Here is a 19,051-nt window from a genome sequence, read left to right as displayed (position 1 = left end):
CCAGGTCAATTCCTTTGAGCAACTGTGCATCAATTACACCAATGAGAAACTGCAGCAGCTGTTCAACCACACAATGTTCATCCTGGAACAAGAGGAGTATCAGCGAGAGGGCATTGAGTGGAACTTCATCGACTTTGGACTAGATCTTCAGCCCTGCATTGAGCTGATTGAAAGACCAGTAAGAGCATGTTTCTTTGTGCAGAGCATGGAGAAGACCTCCTAAATGAGGGGCTCTCAACCTTGGGTACCTGGATGTCGTTGGACTTACAACTCCCATCATCCCTAGCCACAGGGGCCAATATGGCTGGGGCTGATAGGGTTGGGAGCCCAAGTTTGAGAACCCCATCCTAAAATCGTGCCTTCTGTGCACACACAGAGAATGTTTTAGGGACTGGCCATGTCACATTTTAATTTAAAATTCTTAGCTACATCTCCCTGTCTAAAGTAGACTGTTTTATCTTGCAACAACCATTTTTCATTGCCTGAAGACCATGGATTGCTGATTCTAAACCACTGTTAAGAAACAAAATGCTCACTATTAACCCTATTGATAAGGATTAATAATACTCACTTTTAAACCTTTTTGCCATGTCGGCACTGCGGTAGTCTCTGCTGCTGCTGATTTGATTGTATTTAATTTGTTTGATTACTATTTTTTATTCTTTTGACATTCTTTTAAGCCACCCTGAACTTTGGAGAGACAGGGTATAAATGTCTTAAACAAATGGTTTTCAGTTTCTACCCTGCTTTTCAGCAAATGGGTTTTCCTTCTGGTGGATGCTGCACTTCTAATTGTTTTATTTGATATTAATTATTTCCCCCCTCCAAGCGTTTTATTAGGTTTTCTTTTACAACATGGGTATAAAAGAGAAACATAAGACACAACTTAACAACCTGTCAAGTTGAGAAGAAATACAGACCAACTTTTGTTACAGTGTAATAAGATAATTCACTAAGAGCCCTGAGACTTCAGGATCATTACCTGTTTCAACAATATTTTCAATATTTTCCCCATCTCAGATGATATAATAAGCTTTGATTTTGTAGGGGATCAAGTTTTAGAAGAAAAGATATTTTATCCATTATCATTAATGACCATATTTTGTAAGACCAATTTCTCACTGAAAGGTGACCTCTTCTCTTCCAAGAGAAAGCGGTAAGGAATTTAGCTGCAGTAGTTAACAAAATAAAAAGTTCTCCCGCTGAATCAAGGATGGGTTTTAGCAGAAGCAAGTCCAGCAGATGGCATATAGGGTCCGATTTGATTCTGATTCTTTAGAAGCTGCTTTGCTGGAAAAAAAGCAGGCCTAGAAAAGTGTTTAATATGGGTAAACCAGGCATACACATAATAGCAAATTCCAGTAGTAAGCATGGCGGCTGCTGCAACACAGCTCTTCCTCCTGCCCATGAGATGCTGTTCTGCCCTTTGCCTTTGCAGAATAATCCTCCTGGCGTCTTGGCCCTGTTGGATGAAGAGTGCTGGTTCCCCAAAGCCACCGACACCTCCTTTGTGGAGAAACTCTGCTCAGAGCAAGGCAACCACTCCAAGTTCCAGAAGCAAAAGCAGCTCAAGGACAAGACGGAGTTCTCCATCATCCATTATGCAGGCAAGGTATGGAACAGGGTGAGGTGGCCCTGATGATGGATGATGCGTGAAGCTGGGACTTCCTGGAGGCCACAGTGGTACAGCCCATTCTGCTGAATGTATAAGGATACTTCTGGATCAGACCGAAGACCTATCGAGTCCAGCTTCCTCAGTGAATGGGAAGCTCACAAGCAGCCCTCTCACTGTTGTTTACCCCTAGCATTTAGTAGTCAGAGATAGACTTCTCCTGTGCATGGAGGTTCCATTCACGATCCCAATTGATAGCTGTTGATTGGCCCATCCTCTGTAAGGCCATGTAAGAACCTAAAAAGAGCCCTATTGGATCGTCCCAGAGGTCCATCTAGCTCTTTACAGCCAGATGCTTCTGGGTGGCCCAAAAGTGGGACAGGAAGGCAAATGCGCCTAGTTTGCTGTTGCTTCCCAGGAACTGTTGTTCAGTGGAATTCTGCCTCTGAGTTGTTGCACTTGACTTATCTTGCATTTCTCAGGCTAACATGTCCTCTGCACAATTTTGAGTCATCCTGTGAGAATATGAAATATCCGAAGGACGCTCACAGTACAAGGAAGAGCAGACTGGTTCTCTGTTGCTCCTGAAGGCAGGACTAGAATCAACAGACTGAAGTGAAGTGAAGTGATTCAGACTAGACCTTAGGAAGAGTGTCATGACTGTCAGAGCTGGTTGACAGTGCATCAGCCTGCCTCACACAGGGGTGGGCTCTCAGGGTTTTTCATATGTTTTTAAATTGTTTAATGGGTTTAAACTGTTTATTTGGTTTGGTATTGATTGTTTTTAAATGATCGGGTTGCTGGTTTTGTTTTGTTCCTGTGCACCACTCAGAGCCTTTTGGATGGGGTGGAATAAAAAATTAATTAATTAATTAATTAATTAAAGAATAAGTCAGTTTTTTGGCTGTTGCAATATACGGAGATTTTAATACGAAATTTTTTTGTCTCCCAAAGGTTGACTACAATGCAACTGCGTGGCTGACCAAGAACATGGACCCACTGAACGATAACGTGACATCGTTACTGAATCAGTCCTCTGAGAAGTTTGTGGGAGATCTTTGGAAAGACGGTATGAATGGGATGCACTTGAGCTCTTCCTCTGGAGGATGTGTAGCACCCTTCCTAGGCCAAGGCTTCCCCGCCAGTATTTAGAACTCCAGAGTTCTACTCATTGGGAGCCGAGTCATCAGCGATAACCTCCCACCCCCCATTAATTGCCACAGACCTTGCTTGGTCCTGATCTCTAGAAGTGTGTTTCAAGGATCCCAAGATCCAACTGTGTGTCCTACATCCTTTGACACAGCGACATAGGAAGTTGCCTTATACTGAGTCACACCCTCGGGCCATCTAACTCAGGCCTGCTCAACCTTGCCCCCCACCAGCTGTTTTTGGACTACAACTCTCGTAATCCCCAGCCACAATGGCCAGTAGCCAGGGATTATGGGATTTGTAGGCCAACATCTGCAGGAGGGCTGAACTTGAGCTGGCCTGATCTAACTCCGTATTGTCTACACTGACTGGCAGCAACAGTCCAAGGCTGCAGGCAGGAGTATCTCCCAGCCCTACCTGGAGATGCCAAGGAGTGGACCTGGGACCTTTTGGATCCTAGGAAGCTGCCTTCTACTGAGTCATACCATTGGTCCATCTAGCTCAGTATTGTCTAGAGATAGACTGGCAGTAGCTTCTCCAGGATTACAGGCAGGAGTCTCCCTCAGCCATATCTGGAGATGCCAGGGAGGGAACTTGGGACCCTAACCCCATCCCCTATGGGTGCTTTTACAGTGCTCACACATGTAGTCTCCCATTCAAATGCAAACCAGAGTGCCTCACACGGGTGGACCCTGCTTAGCAAAGGGCACAATTAATGCTTGCTGACACAAGACCCACTCTCTTCCTCCTGCTCTTCCACTAAGCTATGGCCCCATATCTTACAGAAATCACATTCAGCCTTCCATCCAAATGCAACCCAGGGCAGCCCCCAGCAAAGGGGGGAAATCCATGCTAGCTACCACAAGACCAGCTCTCTTCCCAGTGCAGGGGAAGCTCAAAGGAGTGTGGTTAGCGGCCTCTGTGGAAACACCCTCGTCGTCTGCAGATGAACCCTGAGAATGAAGTTTGAGATTTGCACGAACTCTTCTTGATTGTCTTTCAGTGGACCGAATTGTGGGCCTGGACCAGATGGCCAAGATGACGGAAAGCTCCCTCCCGAGTGCCTCCAAGACGAAGAAAGGCATGTTCCGGACAGTCGGGCAGCTGTACAAGGAGCAGCTGACCAAGCTCATGACCACGCTGAGGAACACCAGCCCCAACTTCGTCCGCTGCATTATCCCAAATCACGAGAAAAGGGTCAGTCCCACATGCAGCCCAGCATCTGGTCAGGCTTATATGAACCTGACAGTGGTGTCACCACAAATCCAGAAGTACAGGTGCTCTCCATGACAGCCCCCTTAGCCATTCCCACCCGGACAGCCACACCCCTCAACCCCCCCCCCCGAGATAGATGCAATGATTTGGGGGAGGGGGGGTCTCTTACAAAAAGTCAAGGATGGCTTCCTAATCCTATAGAGCTTGAACATCGTGTGGTTCTTCATCCAGAAGAGCAGCCTTGGTGGTAGACCACAAAGGGTAGAGGATACTCCTCGTAACAGGAGTCAGGAAGAATGTTAATAAAATCAGTGGTAATCAGATACTGAATTATGTAACAAACTGTTGGAATAGCAAGAGCAGAATATTGTTTCCATTTAGAAAGCAGAGGGCTTTGCGTCCCTTTGCTGAGACCCTGGAAGAAAAAGGGTACCAGGACTGCATCCCTGCCTGTCCCTGCAGCACTACAACACTGGATCCTGAGATCCACGCTACAAACTGGTTTGCTGGTTGTCCTGTCTTTCCAGGGAACATGAGGGATTGTAGTTATGGCAGAGGGAGTTTGGAACTCTAACAGAGTCTTCTCAGCACCTCCCCAAACTGTAATTCCTACGTTTTCTTGGGGAAACGATCACGGTCTTAAGACAGGAAACTGTAGCTTGGTTGAGATCCAGATGTTGTTGGACTACAACTCCCACCACCCCCTGCATTTGTTCATTGTCGTCCAAAAACATCTAGGGACCCAAGCTTGGGAACTCTGCTTTACATATGTGGTATGACATTCTGTACGTCTGCGGTGTACAGGGGGTCTTATGTTCCTGGAAGCCACATTTAATCTTCTGCTGTGGTTTTGAAGCTTGCATTTGATCATCACTTCCTGCTTCCCCACCCCGTTCCTCCCATTTACTCTGATGGATTTGTAAGAGTCCTTACAAGCGAATGGAGAGGAGAGCTGGTCTTGTGGTAGCAAGCATGACTCGTCCTTTTAGCTAAACACAGTCTGCCCTGGTTGCATATGAACGGGAGACTAGAAGCCTGTGAGCACTGTCAGATATTCCCCTCAGGGGATGGAAGAGCAGAAGGTTCTGCTTTCCCTCCCTGGCAGCATCTCCAAGATAGGGCTGAGAGAGACTCTTGCCTGCAACCTTGGAGAAGCCGCTACCAGTCTGTGCAGATAATACTGAGCTAGATGGACCAATGGCCTGACTCAGGATATGGCAGCTTCCTATGTTCCTCTGTGCTTTATAGGCAGGGAAACTGGATGCCCATTTGGTGCTGGAGCAGCTGAGGTGCAATGGGGTCTTGGAGGGCATCCGCATCTGTCGGCAGGGCTTCCCGAACCGAATCGTCTTCCAGGAGTTCCGCCAACGGTAGGGGACTTCTCGAAAGTGGGAGGTGTGTGTGCCAGAGTAGCCAAAGCGAGATCTGTTGCAGGACAGAAAAAAAAGGTGGTGTTGAGATGGCCCCCTGTGACCCCGCAGCCCTCGTTCGGAAGACTGTGGCTGCCCAGGGAGCAGAATGGGAGGGGCCACTCAACGCGAAGTGCTCCTTTGTCAGTGGGGGCTGTTGGCCATGAAAACCAGCAGGAGCTGGGGGGAGCTCTCCCCAACTGGGAGCTTCAACAGCCTCTTAAGGAAGTCCACTCTGACTAGGAAGGACCGTATCGTTTGTGAGCCAGCTGAGGTGGTCCATACCATTCGGGGGGGTGGGGTGAGTGCTCACTGTGGCTTTTGGCGAAGCCTGCACTCCTAGAAATGGAGAAGAGGTGAGAGCATCGCAAGATATGCAGCTTTCAGGGCGTTCTCATGCTTTCCTTGTCCTGACCATCGGGCCTCCAGCGGCCAAATGTGCAATGGTGTTTTCAAAGCTTTTAAAACACAAAAACGACTGTAAAATGCTATCACTGTTATTGAATGCCCTCCAAAGGTGACTCCATGGAGACATGACTGTACAACAATTTGTTCTTGTTACCCTAACGCTTTCCTCTGTGCAAAGATGGCTGCAGTTGTATCCTAATTGTCTGGGTCTAGGGATCAAGCAGGGTGATAACACAGAGAAAGCTGCAAGTGCAACAAGGCGATCACCTCTTTTCCATCTCAGGGCGGGGGAAGGTAAAGTTGTGCCCAAAAGTCGGTGTTGACTCATGGTGCCCACAGAGCCCTGTGGTTTTCTTTTGGTAGAATACAGGAGGGGTTGACCATTGCCTCCTCCCACATAGTATGAGATGATGCCTTTCAGCATCTTCCTACATCGCTGCTGCCCAATATAGGTGTTTCCCATAGTCTGGGAAACATACCAGCGGGGATTCAAACCAGCAACCTCTTGCTTGCTAGGCAAGTCATTTCCCCGCTGCACCATTAGGTGGCTTGCCAGAAAGGAGGGGGGTAGACATTGCCCCCAAAAAGAGCATTCGTCCCAGAGATGGTAACAATGGCCAAAAATTGTGACCTGGCTTTGGGTCAGTAGTCAGTCAACTTATTTGTGTAGCCAGTGGCCATTGTGTAGCCTGCCACACAGAGCGGGAAAGGGAGTTGAGCCTCTGAAGAGGTGGCTGGCAAAACCAGAAAGATTAAAGATTCTGCTGTACACTCATCTATTTTGAAAACCATGCTGAACCCAACTGGGCAAACTTTTCAACTTTTCCGTAGATATGAAATTCTTGCTGCAAATGCTATCCCGAAAGGATTTATGGATGGGAAACAGGCATGTATACTTATGGTGAGTGAAGCTGGTTTACCCATTATCCATTTCAACATGTTTCCGTTAATTTTGTTGATGTGACTTGGCTTTCTGTACTTTCTCCGCCAGCCCAGGACTTTTTTCTATCTCTCATCTCTCTTCTCTCTTATCCTTGGGCCAGTGTTAGGTGCTCCCTGTTTCTGAATGATGAGAAGTTCCAAGGGACAGATGTTCTTTCCTTTGGATCAGAGAGCACTAGAGACTTATGGTGCCTTCACGATATTTACTTTACGAACAGAGATCAATGTTCTCTCTAATTTTTTCTATTTGTGTGCAGAATGAATTTTGTTTGGAGTGGTTGCATCAAGACAGTATGTGTGCACGTGTGTTCAGAATGGGGCCTTCCTGATTCAAACTGAGCAGCATCTAAAATGAACTGAGTGGACATAAAAAAACTTGTGAAAAACCAAACTGTTTTTCTGCCCCATTTCCATATCTGGAGAAGTGCCACCTTTTCGAAGCTTAGATGGGCATCTCATTCAGAAACGCAGAGAGATCCCCTGATCAGGAGACCATGCCCAAACCATTAGCTCCCATTGATTGTTGTCACCATGGTAGACCACACATTAACATCTTCTCTTCTTTCCCTGCACCCCACAAATAGATCAAAGCCCTGGAACTTGACCCCAACCTGTACAGGATTGGGCAGAGCAAGATCTTCTTCAGAACAGGGGTCCTAGCCCACCTAGAGGAAGAGCGAGACCTGAAGATTACGGACGTCATCATCACATTCCAGGCTCAGTCACGAGGCTACCTGGCAAGGAAGTAAGTGGAGTGACACCTCTGACAAGGCCTGGCTGGGGTGTGGGCACAGAATTGACACAAAGCAGCTTGGGGAGGGCATTTGTGTCGAGGGAAGCATCCTTCCTCTCCCTGCCACCCTGCTGCTCTTCTGGTCAAATTTACAGTCTCCTCGGGCTGCTTTCCATCTGGAAAACAGAAACCATAAGCAAAGCCCGTTGGTGCTTCCCTGCATCCCTTTGCACATAAGGTGTGTTGTGGATCCTCAAGTCCTTTGTGTTGCAGTTGTGCATGGGCTGTATCTTTGCAGACAATCCAGGATGTCTCTCATCAACGCAATTAAAGCAGCCACCTCTTGCTTAATTTGCAGAGCATTTGCCAAGAGGCAACAGCAGTTAACAGCGATGAAGGTCATCCAGAGAAACTGTGCTGCATACCTGAAGCTGAGGAACTGGCAGTGGTGGAGACTCTTCACCAAAGTAGGTGTCTTTTTGACAGCCCCAGAGGATCTCCTCAGATTGGGTCCTCAGATGTTGTTGGACTGCAACCCCCACCGTCCCGTTGGCTGCTGTAGTCCAGCACATTTTGGGGACCCGAGGGCAAGAACCCCTGGACTGCCCCTTTGTGGGGCTGTCCTGGGTGACTCTCTGGTGCAGAATGAAGGGGAGACGACTCTGAATTCTTGGCTTTCAGGTGAAGCCACTGCTCCAGGTGACCCGCCAAGAGGAAGAGATGCAGGCGAAAGATGAAGAGCTAAAGTCGATTAAGGAAAGGCAGATCAAGGCAGAGAATGAGCTAAAGGAATTGGAGCAGAAGCACGGCCAGGTAAGAAGCACGGTGGCCCCCCCGTCTTTCCCTCTTCTGGATTCGCATTTGTGGGTTCTGTGTAACCAGGGCGGTGTGTGTCCCACCCTAAAAATAATAAAAGCACGGTAGCAAAAGAGCTGGATTCTGTGACTTGAGCACACTGCACGTTAGAGGTGTGCACGAAATGAATTTTACGATTCTTTTTGAATTTGAATCGAATTCCAAAAATTCATTTTGAATGATCTGAAAACTAATTTCAAATTTGAATTTAATTTGAATCGATTTGACCCTGTTTTGGTGCCTTTTTTAAGCAATCGGGCCCTGAATGGTTTTTAGAATGTGCCAAATGGCTCGAATCAAATTGAATTTCGAAAACTCGATTTGAATCGAATAACCCTTTTAAGGGGTGATTCAGATTTGAATTGATTTGCACATCCTTACTGCACATCATTTGCATAATTCATTCTTCTTTTGCAGAATGAACAATTGGCTGTGTGGGTCACTGAAGCCCCCATCCCTTACTAAAAATCCTATTCCGGCCCCTCCCTGGTTTCTGAGAATTCAGCAGGCATTGCCCCAGATGCTTTCAAGCACACTGTTGCCTCACTAGGACTAGAAACTTCCATTTTAACTGGGGTTCTCAAATTTGGGTTCCCAGATATTGTTGGATTACAGCTCCCATTATCTTCAGACACATTATCTTCTGGCCGTTGTGGCTGAGAATGACGGGAGTTGTCGTTTCCTACAACATCTGGGGATCCATGTTTGAGAGCCCCTGATAGAAACAGTAAAATTAAAACTGATGTTATCTGAATACAGAACTCTGGGTTGAATATTCTTGTGTGGAGTTGCACAAGTTGTGTGGAGTCAAAGATATGCACAGTAGTCCCTCCTGATACGATGGAAATTGAGCTCCTAATTATCCCCGGCATGTTGGCTGAATGAGATTGTCCCAGGTTACACCTTTGCTAAGCTTTAACCTGGCTGTCATTGTGCCTTTGCATTTGTACAGCTGTGTGAAGAGAAGAACCTCCTCCAAGAGCAGCTTCAGGCCGAAACGGAGCTGTATGCAGAGGCTGAGGAGATGAGGATCCGTCTGGTTGCCAAGAAGCAGGAGTTGGAGGAGATCCTGCATGAAATGGAGGCCCGGATTGAAGAGGAAGAAGATCGTGGACAGCAGCTGCAGGCTGAGAAGAAGAAGATGCAGCAGCAGATGCTGGTACCCAAGCTTTGCACAGAACGGATGCTGGAGGGCAGCGCTTGGGAGAGGCCACCTCCGGGATGGCTTTAGAGGGAGACGAGATCTGGAATTAATGCCCAGACCTTGAGTGGCTCTGGAGTTAGGGAGTCTTCTCTTGTCTCTTCTCCCAGCTCCATGCAGGGAGCTCAGACTATAGCCGGAGCTGCGAAGGAGACTGAAGTGAGGCCAGAGTCTGCATTGCTGTGAAGCTGGGGCTTCCTAGGGGTTGTAGGTCCAGAGGAAGGGAAGGAGAAGTCCATAGCAAAGAGACACACGGAGCTGCCAAAACCGGTCACACCCTCGGTCAGTGTAGCTCAGTATTGTCTGCTCTAACTGGCAGCCACTCACCAAGGTCTTTCCTGGCATCTTATTTATTCTATTTCTATTTCTATACCGCCCTTCCAAAAATGGCTCAGGGTGGTTTACACAGAGAAATAACAAATAAATAAGATGGCTCCCTGTCCCCAAAGGGCTCACAATCTAAAAAGAAACGTAAGACAGAGACCAGCAATAGTAACTGGAGGTACTGTGCTGGGGGTGGATAGGGCCAGTTACTCTCCCCCTGCTAAACAAAGAGAATCGCCACATTAAAAGGTGCCTCTTGGCCAAGTTAGCAGGGATGATCCTAGCTGCAGGATGATCCTGGAACCTTCTGCATGCCAGTCATGGGCCCTGCTCCTCCACTGCAACCTTTGCTGGAGGCTGGAGAGCAGTGCTCACCTCCCGTGTTACTTTCCCAGTCTTTGGAGCTTGCCTCCCACCACCCCAGGGCTGCCAAGAGTGGGGGGACTTCGTGACCAGAGATGTGAGGAAATGTCATAGCCTCCCCTCGTAGGAACGGCTACAACATTTGGGCCTTTTCAGTTTAGAAAGAAGGCAGGTAAGAGAGGACATGATAACGGTGCATAAAATTTATTCGCAGTATGGAATAAATAAAAACAAATTAAAAATAAAATAACTAACTAATAAATAAGATAAATAAAACCTGCATTGTTTACACCCCTTTTGTGATGTGCCCCAGTGTGCTGAAAATGCACAGCTGTAGAGAGAGGGTTTCCCTTGCCACCATTGTCGCTGCAGTCTCTCTGGGGCCCTGCTGTTTCCCACAGGGAGGAGAGCTGGTCTGGTGGTAGCAAGCGTGAATTGTCTCCTTTGCTAAGCAGGGTCTGCCATGGTTTGCATTTGAATGGGAGACACAAGTTTGGGGCGGTATACAAATGTGATAAATAAATAAATACATGTGTGTGAGCGCGCACTGAAAGATATTCCCCTTCGGGGATGGGGCCGCTCTGGAAAGAGCACCTGTATGCAGAAGGTTCCAAGTTCCCTCCCTGGCAGCATCTCCAAGGTAGGACTGGGAGATATTCCTGCCTACAACCTTGGAGAAGCCACTGCCAGTCTGGGTAGACTGTACTGAGCTAGATGGAGTACTGTAGACAATACTGAGCTAGTCTGACTTGGTATGAGGCAGCTTCCTATGTTCCCACATTTATTTTTTCTGCCTTTCCTCCAAACCAGGAACTTGAGGATCAGCTAGAAGAAGAAGAGGCTGCGAGGCAGAAACTGCAGCTGGAGAAAGTCACTGCGGAGGCCAAGATCAAGAAGATGGAAGATGACATCCTTATGATGGATGACCAGAACAACAAACTGTCGAAGGTTGGTGCCTCCCAAGTTCCATTTCTGCTTCCCAAAATGGGAACAAAGTGGGGGAAACAAAGCTTACTTTGCATAGAAAACAGAGTGCAGTCCTATGCATCTCTACTCAGAAGTAAGTCCCACTGAGTTCAATGGGACTTACTTCCAGGTAACTCGGCATAAGATGGCAGCCTTACTGCATGATGAAGGGATATAACTTGTTTGACTTAGTATTGTGGCTTACTGGGGTTTAACTCCATTATTGTCTAAGTTTGGTTCAGATTGCAAGATGAAAATATATTTCTGGATTATATTTGTTTTTCTTTCTTTTTACTGGTCTAAGACCATAATAAAGCATTCATTCATTCACCATATGATGGCCACTTAAGGACATTCCATACCATAGCTCAAACCTGCCCGGCTAAAAGAGATCTCCTTTAGCCGTGCAGTGATCCAAATCTTGCATTGTTGCCAGAAGGGCTGGCGAAACTAGTGGTGGTGGAAAGGATCTGTTGCTGATGGCAGAAACAGATGGTGAGGCAGGCCAGGATAAGAGCGTGTAAGTTGGCCAGAGCTATCCAGCTTCATGACTGTGCAGGGATCTGAACCCAGGTTCCTCCAGAGCAGTTTCCCAAACTTGGTCTTCCAATGTCGTTGGGGCCTAATAACATGGTCACAATGGCCTTTGGTTAACCAGAGTTTTCCCTTTCCCTTTCCTCCCCTCTTTCCTTTTCTCTCCCCCCCCCCACTTCTTTTTCTGTACTTTCCCCCTTTCTTTTCTTTTCTTCTCCATAGGAAAGAAAACTCCTTGAGGAGAGAATAAGTGATTTGACGACGAACCTTGCAGAGGAGGAGGAGAAAGCCAAAAACCTCACAAAGCTGAAGAACAAGCACGAGTCGATGATCTCGGAACTGGAAGTCCGTCTGAAGAAGGAGGAGAAGTGCCGGCAAGAACTGGAGAAAACGAAGAGGAAGCTTGAAGGGGAGTCGAGCGACCTCCATGAGCAGATCGCCGATCTCCAGGCCCAGATTGCCGAACTGAAGATGCAGCTGGCCAAGAAGGAGGAGGAGCTGCAGGTGGCCCTTGCCAGGTGGGCAACTTTGAACCCAGCTTGGTTCTGTCCACCGGGGTTTCCGCCTTGAGGATGCAATGGGTCTTCAGAGAGTTGGCAGAAGTTGTGTAGAGCAGCTGTTGGTGCACACTGATGCCATTTTCTTCTGTCCCAAGGTGACCTCTGGTCAAACCAGTTTAGTGGGAACTTCCTTCTTTTGAACATTTCGAGCTTTCTGATATTGATCTGATTCAGTGTCAGAAAGCTTCAGATGCTCACACTAGAAAGAAAGTTACTTCCCACCAGAAGAAAAAAACAGCTGTGTCCATCCTTGGCCAGCTGATCTGAATCAGATCACTAGTCTTTCTAGCCCAGTGGTAGACTGGTGGCAGGTCTCTGAGGTAGAGAAAGGTCTTTCCCAACTTGCTATCTGAAATCCTTTCAGTCTACTGGAGGGGCCTGGGGTTGAACATGGGACCTTCTCTGTGCAAATAATATTCCCTACCACTGAGTGAAATTAACTGGACCAGAATGTATGTGAAAACTGGTCTAGTCAAATTTTCAACTCCATTGATCTTTATTGGACCAGCATCCAAGATGCTGTTTAATAAATACATATCCACTGTTAAAGTTGGTCTCTCATTATTATTTTTGTTTACACAGACAAGTGTTATTGTGACTGGTTTGTTTTATCCAGACATTGAGGACCTGAGATGGCTGAATTTTATTATTGTTGTTGTTGTTGCTGCTGCTGTTATAGATATTGTCGCAGAATATAGGCTGTTCACAGTAAAGTTGCTTTTTGTAATTGGCTGATGGTGATTTCTGTGGCCCCCTATGGAGTTGAGGTGCTCTTCAAGTTGTTTTGGAATTGCACCTAGGGCGCCAGTTACTACTGGGATTATTTTGGTCTTCTTCTGCCACAACCTTTCAATTTCAATTTGTAGATCTTTGTATTTTGTGATTTTTTCTATTTCTTTTTCTTCTATTCTGCTATCACCTGGTATTGCTATGTCGATTATTTTAACTTGGTTTTTTTTCCTTCTCGACTACAGTTATATCTAGTGTATTATGTGGCAGATGTTTGTTTATAATTGGAAGTCGCATAATATTGTTTATTATTATTATTATTATTATTATTATTATTATTATGTTGCATTTTAATTGTTATATTTAACTGTACTATTTAATTTTTCTTTTCAGGCTTGAAGATGAAATAGGTCAGAAAAATAATGCCCTCAAAAAAATCCGTGAGTTGGAAGGCCACATCTCCGACCTCCAGGAGGACCTGGATTCCGAACGGGCTGCAAGGAACAAAGCTGAGAAGCAGAAGCGGGACTTGGGTGAGGAGCTCGAGGCTCTTAAGACAGAGCTTGAAGATACCCTGGACAGCACCGCCACGCAGCAAGAGCTCAGGTACAAGGAAGCCACCAAGGGACCATTCCCATGAGGAACATAGGGAGCTGCTTTATACAGAGTCAGACCACTGCTCCAACTAGCTCAGTATAGTCTACATTGACAGGCAGCAGCTCTCCAAGATTACAGGCAGGAGTCTCTCCCTGCCCTATCTGGAAATGCTACCAGGAACTGAACCTGGGACCATTGGCAGCTGGTGGTTCCTGGTGCACAGGGTGCTAGGCAGGGCAGGTGATGGGTGGAGCCACAGGTAGTGAGAGGTGGAGCCAATTGTGGGCATTTGTGGAGGTGAAGCCACAACTAGGCGGGTGCCTTAATAACTGGTAAAGGGTAGATTCGTAGCTAATGAATGGGATGAAAACATAAACACACACAAATCTCAATTGCTCATCAGCAGAAATACAGAAGAATACGGAAAACATCAGTTGCTTTTTAGTGCTTAACAGGACAATGGTAGTGTTTAGATTTTTATCTAATATGGCACACATGCGCAGGAAAAGAACTATACAAGCCACAAGTACAGTACAGACCAGGCTGCTTCTGTGGAGAGTAAATGCACTCTGTCATCACCAGGGCCGCTCTGTCTGCCTGATTATTTCAGAAATGAATACTGCTAATAATAAATAACAACAGCAAGAAAGAACTCTATGGTGCAGTGATTAGTGTGCTGTACTAAACTCTGTGCAAATAATGGTGGTCAGTGAAGGTCCACAAAATGATGGCTAATAAGAACCTAAGGAGAAGCTTGTAGGATGAGACCAAAGGTCCATCTAGGCCAGCATCTCGCTTCCCAGAACAGCCACAACCAGCAGACCCTAGGAAGCCCACTAGCAGGGCTTGAGGAAAAAGCTTTCCTCGGTAAGCAGGGAAAACCCAGTGATAGGCATACTCCTTTAAGGCACACTGCCTCTGAACATGGAGGTTCCATTTAGCCAACTTGACTAACTGCTGCTCATAGACCTCCTCCTCTTTCTCAGATTTGTCCTATCCCTGTTTAAAGCCATCTAACCATAGGCAGCCAGCAGCTCTTTTGCGGCAGCCGATTCCACAAATTATCTGTTGTATGAAGAAGTCCTTTCTTTTCAGTCCCAACTCCACGGCCCATCCCTTTCCTTGGCTGACCCCGATTCCTAGCATTAAGAGAGAGGGAGAAAAACTTCCTTCCCTCCACCTTCTCCCCTCTCCCGAGCCTGTTTTTGCAAACCTGCATCCCGCCGTCTCAGTCTTGCTTGTATTCCTCTCCCAGGACAAAGAGGGAGCAGGAGGTCACGGTCCTGAAGAAAGCTCTGGAGGAGGAGACCCGGACTCACGAAGCCCAAGTCCAGGAGATGAGGCAGAAGCACACGCAGGCGGTGGAGGACCTCACGGAGCAGCTGGAGCAATTCAAAAGGGTATGCAGAGCCGCCACAAGCCCCCGGCACCTGGATTTGCCCAATTCTGTGTGTTTGTGTGTGCGTTAGGGGTGTGCACAAAACCGACTGGCCTGTTTGGTTTGAGTATGAACTGGACCCGAACTGGACCAGGCCAGTTTGCTTCTGCACCCCCTTGAAACCGCCCCCCCCCCCCACCACGAGTTCACAATCTTTTAATATTTTCATTGTTTAACTCGCCCCCTCCGGGGGGCTTCTCCGAGGCCACGGGGCGGGGGGGGCAGTGTCCGGAGTGTCCCCTTCCCCTCCGCCAGCCTCTGTTATGGTAGAAAACACCCGGTCTGGGCGGGTGATTTCAGCCCTTTCCAGGCAGCGGCCGTTTTGGAGGCCACTCCGCATGCCCATTGGGCCTCTGCTATGCAAATGGCCAGCAGGATTCGGTCCTATACTAAACCAAACCAGGGGAGGTTCAGTTCAATATCGGACTGTCAAACCAAACTGGTTCGATGTTGAACCTGTTCGCACATCGTGTGTGTTTCAAGCAACTGTTACATTTTACTAAGATGCACAAACTTCTGAATGTTTCAGGCCAAAGCCAATTTGGACAAAAGCAAGCAGGGGCTGGAGAAGGACAACGCAGACCTGAGCAACGAAGTCCGGTCGCTGAATCAGGCCAAACAGGAGGTGGAATATAAGAAGAAGAAGCTGGAAGTCCAGCTGCAGGAGCTGCAGTCCAAGTTCAACGACGGGGAGCGCGTCCGGACGGAACTCAACGAAAAAGTCCACAAGTTGCAGGTGACAGAGGAGAGCTCCTTTTTAAAGGTTGAGAGCGAGGAGAGCGAAAGGCCAGGCCAATGAGTGCCTTTTGGTTTGTTAAAAACGAGCTTCTGGGTCCAAGTAATTCTGATTTCAGTCTAGTCCAGAACTCCAGTGTGTCACTTGCAGAGGCGCTCTTACCCCTGGACTTTGGGGCCAAAGTCCAGGGCTTCCACACCCCCTGGGGGCCCCCACATCCTCTGTAGTCTGTCCTGGTGGTGTAGTCGCTACACCTGTGCTGGGCAGCCGAGCATGACCTCTGCTTAGAAATATGTGGGATGGGGATATATTAAACTGTGTGTTGAAATGTTTCTGCTAGTGCCTATTTACATAAATATCCCTGTTGTATATTCTTATGTTCTTGTGAGTTCAGTTGCTGCTTGTGCCCTCAAGAACCCATATGTTAAAAATACTGCATGTGTCACACGTGTGTGTGTGTGTGTGTACGTGTGTAGGCGGATGATGCTTAACTTGCGGGTGGGGGGGGAGTCCTCCTAAGGCCTTTAGGTCCAGGCTCCAGAATTACTTAGGGTGCACCTCTGGTCGCTTGCCCCAAAGACCAATTTATTTCAGCAGGCCTTCTCTGGGCGCTGCTTTTGACAGCTCTTTCACACCGTTTCGGTGACATTGTTTTCCTCGTCTGCATGAGCCGCCTTATATTTTTACAGAAAGGCATTAGGTATAGGTAGTAAAGACTAGCGTCTTGTATCAGTGTTGCATCTCCGTTAATAAATTCAGTTGTTTCATGGCCAACCATTCGCTGCTGCTGACCGCACAGAATATTTCCTAACATAAATAAAATCCAAGTCCGTCTACTCCAAATGCTCGTTCACAGGATGATTTTGTCCTCCTCTAGGTTGAGGTTGAAAATGTCACAGGGCTGCTCAGCGAAGCAGAAGGCAAGACCATCAAGCTGACGAAAGACGTCTCCACTTTGAGCTCTCAGCTGCAGGACACTCAGGTAAGAACTCAACCAAGAATATTTGCAAGAAAGTCATTGGCAAGGTGGCAAGAGCTGCTTAAGTCAGGGGTACACAAACTGGGGTCCCCAGATGTTGGACTACAACTCTCCTCATCCCCAGCCACACAGACCTTTGATGCAACTATGTTGGTCGCTCAATGTATCCTACGAAGTTTCCTATCCAGATGTTTTCGCCATGCTGAGAGCATGGTAGGAGCAAAGGGCTTGTAGATTTGCTTCTTCCTCAGAGTAAAATTTTACTGGTGCTCCTGGGGAAAAGCCCACCAATGGATATTTGTGCCTTCTCCCCATCCAGGAGCTGCTCCAGGAAGAGACTCGGCAGAAGCTCAATTTGTCGACAAAGCTCCGCCAGATGGAGGACGAGAGGAATGGCCTGCAAGAGCAACTGGAGGAGGAGGTGGAGGCCAAGCAGAACTTGGAGAGGCACATCTCCACCCTGAATGTGCAGGTGCTTCCTTTTGCTATGATTGCTCAGCGTGATGGATCTGGGGCCCTTTGAAGATAAAATTCCTGGTGGTTCTAACATAGGAGCATAGGATACTACCTTATACCAATTCAGACTAGTTCAGTATTGTCTACACTGACTGGCAGCAGCTTTCAGGCATGAGGTTTTTCCCAGTCCAAGGTTTCAGGCAATTCTCAGTTGGAGATGCTGCTAGGGTTGGAACCTGGGACCTTCTACATGCTATGCAGATGCTGTATCTCCTGATGGGGATATTTTACAGCACACAGTATTCACACTGCATTGGCTCCCATCCAAATGCAAACCAGGGCAGGCCTGCTTAGCAAAGGGGACAATTCATGCACATGACCAGCTCCCTGTAATGTGGGATGTCCATATCCCCAGTCTGCAGGCAGGGAGCAAACGTCAAGAGGCGTAGCCATAGCTTCCCAGACTGCTACATTTGCCACAGTGATTGATTGATTGATTGATCGATTGATGCCTTTCAGGTGAAGTTGCAATTAATAATAAATAATAATTAATTATTATTAATAGTAATTAATAATAAGTGGATCCAGTGGATCCGTTTTGCTGTGGTCTCACAAGTAATGCAGATAAAACCCATCCGATCTGCAGTTTAGGGCACTTGTGTCTGTTGGGCAAACCTGTAGCGACATCTCCCATCTTTCTGAATCCAAATTGCTGCAGCTCTCCGACTCCAAGAGGAAGTTGCAGGAATATGCCAGCACCATCGAAAGCATGGAGGAAGGGAAGAAGAAGCTCCAGAAGGATATCGAAGGCCTCACACAACAGTTTGAGGAAAAAGCGTCTTCCTACGACAAACTGGAAAAAACCAAGAACCGGCTGCAGCAGGAGCTGGATGACCTGGTGGTGGACTTGGACAACCAGCGCCAACTCGTTTCCAACTTGGAGAAGAAGCAGAAGAAGTTTGACCAGGCAAGGAGGGGGCGCCCTGCATGGGCACCCTTTTTGATGGAGGCAGTTCCATGCATGCTGTCCTGGAAGTAAGCCCCATTGGACACAGTGGGACTTACTTTAAGGAAACGTGATGTTTAGGCTTGTGCTCTAACTCTGTGTGGCTGATGAACCTGGAATGGAGATCTGCACTGCCCAGGGCAGGGCACCAGTCTTCGTTTCCTGCTCGTCTCCCATGGAGGGTCAGATGAATATTTGTGCCCACCAAGATACTTCTTTCTTAATGGGCAAAGAGGCTCACTCGGGGAAGGGTTGAATGCAGAATTTGTCCCATGACCAAATATAAGCAAAGACTGGCTATGATCCATTCCAAGTGAAGCACTTTAAAGTCCCTTCCACTGCAATAGTAGTCAGTATTTAATCAAATTTAATCAATAGGTTAAGCGAGCATGTCTTGATTCGGGTTTGCAGTTCTAGCATGTGCCCATCCAAATGCAGTGGAACCTCTAAAATGGTTAGCAGAGAAAGAGGCTGGCATGAATCCGTGGCCATTGTTCATAGCGAGCCTTGCCAGGCACAGAGCTGGGCAGGTGAAACTTTGTCCCTTTGCAGATGCTGGCAGAGGAGAAGAACATCTCTTCCAAATACGCTGATGAGAGAGACCGGGCAGAGGCGGAAGCCCGAGAGAAGGAGACCAAGGCACTCTCCCTGGCCCGTGCCCTGGAGGAGGCCCTGGAATCCAAAGAGGAGTTGGAGCGGACCAACAAATTGTTGAGGGCTGAGATGGAAGATCTCGTGAGCTCCAAAGACGACGTCGGCAAAAACGTAAGTCCTGCAACGTAGACTGGGACCTTTCTAAAATGATGCTGTTTATATATACAGTTGTCCCTCGCCAACTA

General features: G+C 47.5%; 1 protein-coding gene across 3 annotated transcripts in view; it reads left to right on the top strand.

The window, feature by feature from the left end:
- MYH11 (myosin heavy chain 11) overlaps window positions 1–19,051 on the top strand; it is a 78,582-nt gene that overhangs the window by 42,658 nt on the left and 16,873 nt on the right. For all 3 annotated transcript variants that reach the window (XM_053276302.1, XM_053276303.1, XM_053276304.1), the window contains exons 13-31: window positions 5–178; window positions 1,439–1,612; window positions 2,567–2,681; window positions 3,765–3,958; window positions 5,225–5,346; window positions 6,625–6,694; window positions 7,320–7,480; window positions 7,827–7,935; window positions 8,150–8,281; window positions 9,276–9,482; window positions 11,022–11,159; window positions 11,934–12,229; window positions 13,394–13,606; window positions 14,853–14,997; window positions 15,565–15,771; window positions 16,649–16,753; window positions 17,070–17,222; window positions 17,925–18,173; window positions 18,765–18,977. In XM_053276302.1, coding sequence (XP_053132277.1) covers window positions 5–178; window positions 1,439–1,612; window positions 2,567–2,681; window positions 3,765–3,958; window positions 5,225–5,346; window positions 6,625–6,694; window positions 7,320–7,480; window positions 7,827–7,935; window positions 8,150–8,281; window positions 9,276–9,482; window positions 11,022–11,159; window positions 11,934–12,229; window positions 13,394–13,606; window positions 14,853–14,997; window positions 15,565–15,771; window positions 16,649–16,753; window positions 17,070–17,222; window positions 17,925–18,173; window positions 18,765–18,977 — 3,177 coding nt within the window. The remainder of the gene's footprint in view (window positions 1–4; window positions 179–1,438; window positions 1,613–2,566; window positions 2,682–3,764; window positions 3,959–5,224; window positions 5,347–6,624; window positions 6,695–7,319; window positions 7,481–7,826; window positions 7,936–8,149; window positions 8,282–9,275; window positions 9,483–11,021; window positions 11,160–11,933; window positions 12,230–13,393; window positions 13,607–14,852; window positions 14,998–15,564; window positions 15,772–16,648; window positions 16,754–17,069; window positions 17,223–17,924; window positions 18,174–18,764; window positions 18,978–19,051) is intronic.

Source organism: Hemicordylus capensis, chromosome 13, assembly GCF_027244095.1.
Source record: "Hemicordylus capensis ecotype Gifberg chromosome 13, rHemCap1.1.pri, whole genome shotgun sequence".
In the NCBI taxonomy this organism is placed as follows: Eukaryota; Metazoa; Chordata; class Lepidosauria; order Squamata; family Cordylidae; genus Hemicordylus; species Hemicordylus capensis.
This window is presented reverse-complemented; position numbering and strand designations above follow the sequence as displayed.